General features: G+C 42.7%; 1 protein-coding gene across 1 annotated transcript; it reads left to right on the plus strand.

Annotated features, from left to right (window-relative positions):
* The first annotated feature begins 2766 nt into the window (after positions 1–2766).
* On the plus strand, positions 2767–3882 carry GPR45 (G protein-coupled receptor 45). The gene has a single exon (XM_065423753.1). It carries the CDS (start codon positions 2767–2769, stop codon positions 3880–3882), a length of 1116 nt encoding a protein of 371 aa, XP_065279825.1.
* The last annotated feature ends 1244 nt before the right edge of the window (positions 3883–5126 follow it).

A 5126-nucleotide genomic window follows, 5' to 3' on the forward strand; every position in this document is an offset into this window, starting at 1 on the left:
ATGCAGGTTTATTTGAACAAGTGGAACTTTATTAAACCCTCCAGACAGCTCTAACCTAATTGCTTCCAGTCTAACTCCCTGCATTTCTATTGTCCAGTCAATAATAGTCCCTCCAGGAGATAGGGGACCTCTGATTGCAATTCTACTGGTCAAGATACACCTGGTTCAAGTCCCCTTTCTTGGGGTTTGAACTGGGGTCTGCCACAGCACAGTTGAGTGCCCTAACCTGTGAGCTGTGGGCTAGTCTGTTGTGGGTGGCCTCAATTTCTCCTGTTGAAGCTGTTCTATTGGGGATAAATAAACTTATCACAGCAGGGGGACTCAATCATGGCTCTTCCACATCCCGGGTGAGTGCAGTAACCATTAGGCAACAAGTATCAGGGTAGCCGTGTTAGTCTGTATCCACAAAAACAACAAGGAGTCCGGTGGCACCTTAAAGACTAACAGATTTATTTGGCTTTCGTGAGTAAAAAACCTCACTTCTTCAGATGCATGGAGTGAAAATTACAGATGCAGGCATTATATAATGACACATGAAGAGAAGGGCTCATTAGGCAACAGTCAGTCTTGTGTGTGCACTCAGCCAGTGACTCTTATTTATCCACAGTGGAACAACTTCAAGAGGAGAGATTGAAAGAGCCTCACAGCTGAGAGATGGCAAATCCCTGTTTAAATTCTCTCTCCTTCTCACAGGTAGGCAGGACCTGACGCAGAGTCTCTTCCAATGTGAGTAACCACTGGACTAAAAGTTAGGGGTGGGCTCTCCTTCTCCCTCCCCCCACCATTTTGTGTAAGCGTGCCTATAGAACCTGATACACTAGGTGAGTTTGAGCACACTTACCAGATAGGGCCCCACAAGTAAGCTTGGTAGAGGAACGCCTATAGTCTCCCAGTTCATGTATCACTCTGGGGCTTAGGCATCTGGACACTGAGCATGGAGTTGCAGTGAGCATGTGCAGATGTGGAAACATAGGTGCCTAGGGAACTTCTAGTGCAACAATTTAGGTGCCAAGAGAGCTTAGGCACCTACAAAGTCTGGAGGCTGCTGAACAGGGGGGGGGTTTGAATCGTAGTCAGGCCTGATTTTGGGATTTAGGCTTGTAACTTGTATTTCTCAAAATATAGCCAAGTGATCTTGACTGCACTTGTGGTTCGATATTTAAAAAGTTCAAGAGACCAAATAACCAAGCTCTAGTCACGTATTGTCTAAAGACGTGCAGTTCACTTTTCACAGGGTTGCTCCCATATCATGCACGTGAGACTACATAGATACAGTAACCTCTTTACAAGTTAGAGAGCATTCTGTGTCACCAGAGACTAAATTTAACCAACCAGCTTTTGGTCTTGTTCTTCTGGCACCATGGTGTACCTTTCCTTTGCTGTTTTGGGTACTGTATTCCAAACCAATTGTCCATGCGGGTACCGCCATACTTGTACCAGGACAATCCACAACTGTATATTGCCTTTAACAGGTTTCCTGTTTTCCAGTGCCAAAGCTGACTTTAGCTTTGCAAAGTGTTGTGGGATACTTGGCATAGGTGAACAGAATTACAGGAAGAACCTGATATATGTCAGGTAGCCTAATTACACAGCATTCATATTTAATGGCATGTAGACAGTATTAGTTGTGTAGAACACTTATTAATGTGGTGCGTGTGTGTGCATATATAATGTGTTGGTGAATAGAAGCCAGTTAGGGGCGTAAGTCCTTTTGTGAATCTAGCCCAGTGTGGTATTGCTATTAGCAGAATAGGGTTACGTGCTGTTTTACACATGAGTACATAAACAGGTAAAAGGCACCCAGCTATGAAGGGCAGGGAAGGCACAATTGTGGGATGAGACAGGGAATAAGAAGAAAATCTAGGGGAGAGCACTTCCCTCTCCTTTGTAATCAGGTGTCTTCCAGACATTTCAGGGGCTTATTTTTCTTGTTTCCATTTGTCATTTATTTTCTCCCTAAGCACTTCTATGGTGCTCAGTACCACAGAATGAGTATTTGGCCTCTCTAGCATTTCTGATCCTACCAACAGTCAGACACTGGAGTAGGCAGGGGAGTTTAGTAGTTGAATATTAACCCACACAATGCTTTCAGGAAGGATTTGAAGATGTACACTAGACCTTCTATTTGATAAACAGACACAGTGGAGCTGACCACAGAAACTTTGAAATAAGACCTGCCAAGTGAAAACCTGAAAAATCATTCAAACATCCAGAAACTTGAGTCATTTGTTTTCTCTGTCCAGGTAATGTGAGGGTCTAAGCATATCTAATACATAAAACTGATCTTGCATCTAATGGTGGTCTTAATAGAAAATGTAAACCTTTTATTGAACACTGGAAGCATGTGCTGTTAGGAGATCTGACTATCTTTTACATATAAAGATTAAAGGAATTTAATCATCATCATTGTATGTATCCCATGGTTATTGAACAGATGCAGAGAATGACTTGTGATTCACCTTCCTATTTTCTCTAGGTCAGAGATTCACCAAGCAAATGTACTTGAAGATGGCTTCAACTCCAACTCCAATAAACCCTGAAGTTACTTGCTCTTTGCTAAATATTAGCTTTTGTTCAGCCCTCCTGATATCTGAAAAGTATTTCCTCAAAGACAGACCTCTGTTTTAACCATTGATCTACCACAGCCAACTGCAAATATCTGTCCATGGCCTTTTTCTGGCAGGCAAGATGAAATAATGGCAACAATCAAAGAGTTAACAGGAAGACTTTTTGGCTCTTCCTTCTCCCACTTCAAGTTTGTCAGTGATGGCATGCAACGACACTCCCATAGACAGTGATGTTGCTCTCAATGAGAGTACCCCATCCATAGGCTCCAGTTACACAGCTCTGCCTGCCCCACTCAGGATATTGTTGGTAATAATAATGGTCTTCATGATTGCCGTTGGATTTTTTGGTAATGCCATTGTCTGCCTCATTGTCTACCAGAAGCCAGCCATGCGTTCAGCCATCAACCTGCTGCTAGCAACTTTGGCCTTTTCTGACATCATGCTGTCTTTGTTCTGCATGCCTTTTACCGCAGTTACAATTATTACAGTGAACTGGAACTTCGGGGCTCACTTCTGTCGGATATCAGCTATGCTCTATTGGTTATTTGTCTTGGAAGGAGTCTCTATACTCTTGATCATTAGCGTGGACCGTTTCTTAATTATCGTTCAACGGCAAGACAAGCTGAACCCTTACCGTGCCAAAGTCATCATCGCCATGTCCTGGGCATTGTCCTTCTGCATTTCCTTTCCTTCAGTGATTGGATGGACATTTGTGGAAGTACCAGCCCGGGCTCCCCAATGTGTTCTGGGGTACACTGAATTTCCTGCTGACAGAGCTTATGTCGTGATGCTAGTTGTGGCAATTTTCTTCATCCCTTTCAGTATCATGCTGTATTCTTACCTTTGCATTCTAAATACCGTGCGGCGCAATGCCCTTAGGATCCACAACCATGCTGAGAGCCTTTGCTTGAGCCAGGTGAGCAAACTGGGCCTCATGGGACTACAGAAGCCTCAGCAGATGAATGTGGACATGAGCTTCAAAACCAGAGCCTTCACTACAATTCTCATTCTATTCATTGGCTTTTCACTCTGCTGGCTTCCACACACTGTGTTCAGCTTGCTCTCTGTGTTTAGCAGACAGTTCTACTACAGCCCTTCTTTCTACATCACCAGCACCTACATCCTGTGGCTGAGTTACCTCAAGTCAGTGTTTAACCCTGTCGTCTACTGTTGGAGAATCAAGAAATTCCGTGAGGCCTGCATGGAATTCGTGCCTAAAACATTCAAGATCCTCCCTAAAGTGCCTGGACGAACAAAGAGGAGAATACAGCCAAGTACAATATACATCTGTAGTGAGACCCAGTCAGCTGTTTAGGAAGAAGCTGTGGGCCAGGGAGGGAAAAGTTATGAAAGGATTGGTTAAAGTAGGCAATAGTTCATTTCTACTATTTACTTTCTGCTGTTGTCACAAATCTTTAAACGGATGCTGTGCTCCATTGTTCTGTGTGTTAAGATTGTATTTCTAACTTCCCCCAAGCTTACAAATAGCTCATTAGAACTGCTTGAATTAAAACCACTTGGTGCAATAATGGTGCAATACTTGGTGCCATGTAAAAATGTCACTTGTGACCAAAAATATAGTCTGTCTAATAACAATACAGTGGTAACAGCTGAAACCCTGTATCCTCCTTTTTAAAAAAAATATATAACTATTGTTTTCATCACACAGCTCAAGTGGAAAAAAATACAACAAGAAGAATAAAAATGTGGGAGAGTCGTAAGTCTAGAGTACCAAGCTCTAGAACAAAAAAACAAAAACAAATGTTTTTAATTCTGTTCATTGCCAAATCACTGCAGAATTTGAATCCTCATCTTCCTGTGAATCTTCCTGTGCAATGAGTCATAGAAATGGAAACAATTGTTTTGTACAGTAGTGTAACTGCAATGTCAGATTCAGTCTGTTCATCTTTGACTGTCATAAGTGTTCACGAATACACACACCAGTACCTCTTAAAGCTCGTACTAGGTGAGGTGCATATTGCCATTAACACATTTTTATATTATGACAATGACTAACAGTTGTGTAGCTTTTCATTTTTTAAAATAGCCATAGCTATCATGTCCTGTGCAGCTCCCCAAGCAAGATTTTTCATGAAGGAGGCTTTTTTCTGACTGTGCTTATCTCCCATTACCTAATTTGTTCATTGACACTTGTATACACTTTCCATCAAAGAATCTTAATATGACACATACCTGTGAGATAGCTCTTATCTCCATTTTACAGATGAGAAACTGGGGCACAGAAAGGAGGTGACTGACCTCGGGGCACACCGCCACTCTATGGCAGACCAGAAATAGAGTGCTGAAGTCGTGGCTTCCAATCTCATGCATTGACCTGTAGCTTATCCATCTTTTATTTCTATCTTCAGCACTCTCTCCTCTCTTGGTTACACACACTCATTTCCTTTTGTGTTCATCACTCTTGCTTGACCTAGTCCTTTCTCCCCCTGCAGAGGCCTTTGTTTTCCAGTTCTACCTTCCCAACATGTTCCCTGTCACCGCCCTCTGGTCCTGTCCTACTTCCCCAGTTTGTCAAGCTGTATCCTGTACCTCACCCCA

The sequence above is a fragment of the Emys orbicularis genome, chromosome 1 (genome assembly GCF_028017835.1).
Source record: "Emys orbicularis isolate rEmyOrb1 chromosome 1, rEmyOrb1.hap1, whole genome shotgun sequence".
In the NCBI taxonomy this organism is placed as follows: Eukaryota; Metazoa; Chordata; order Testudines; family Emydidae; genus Emys; species Emys orbicularis.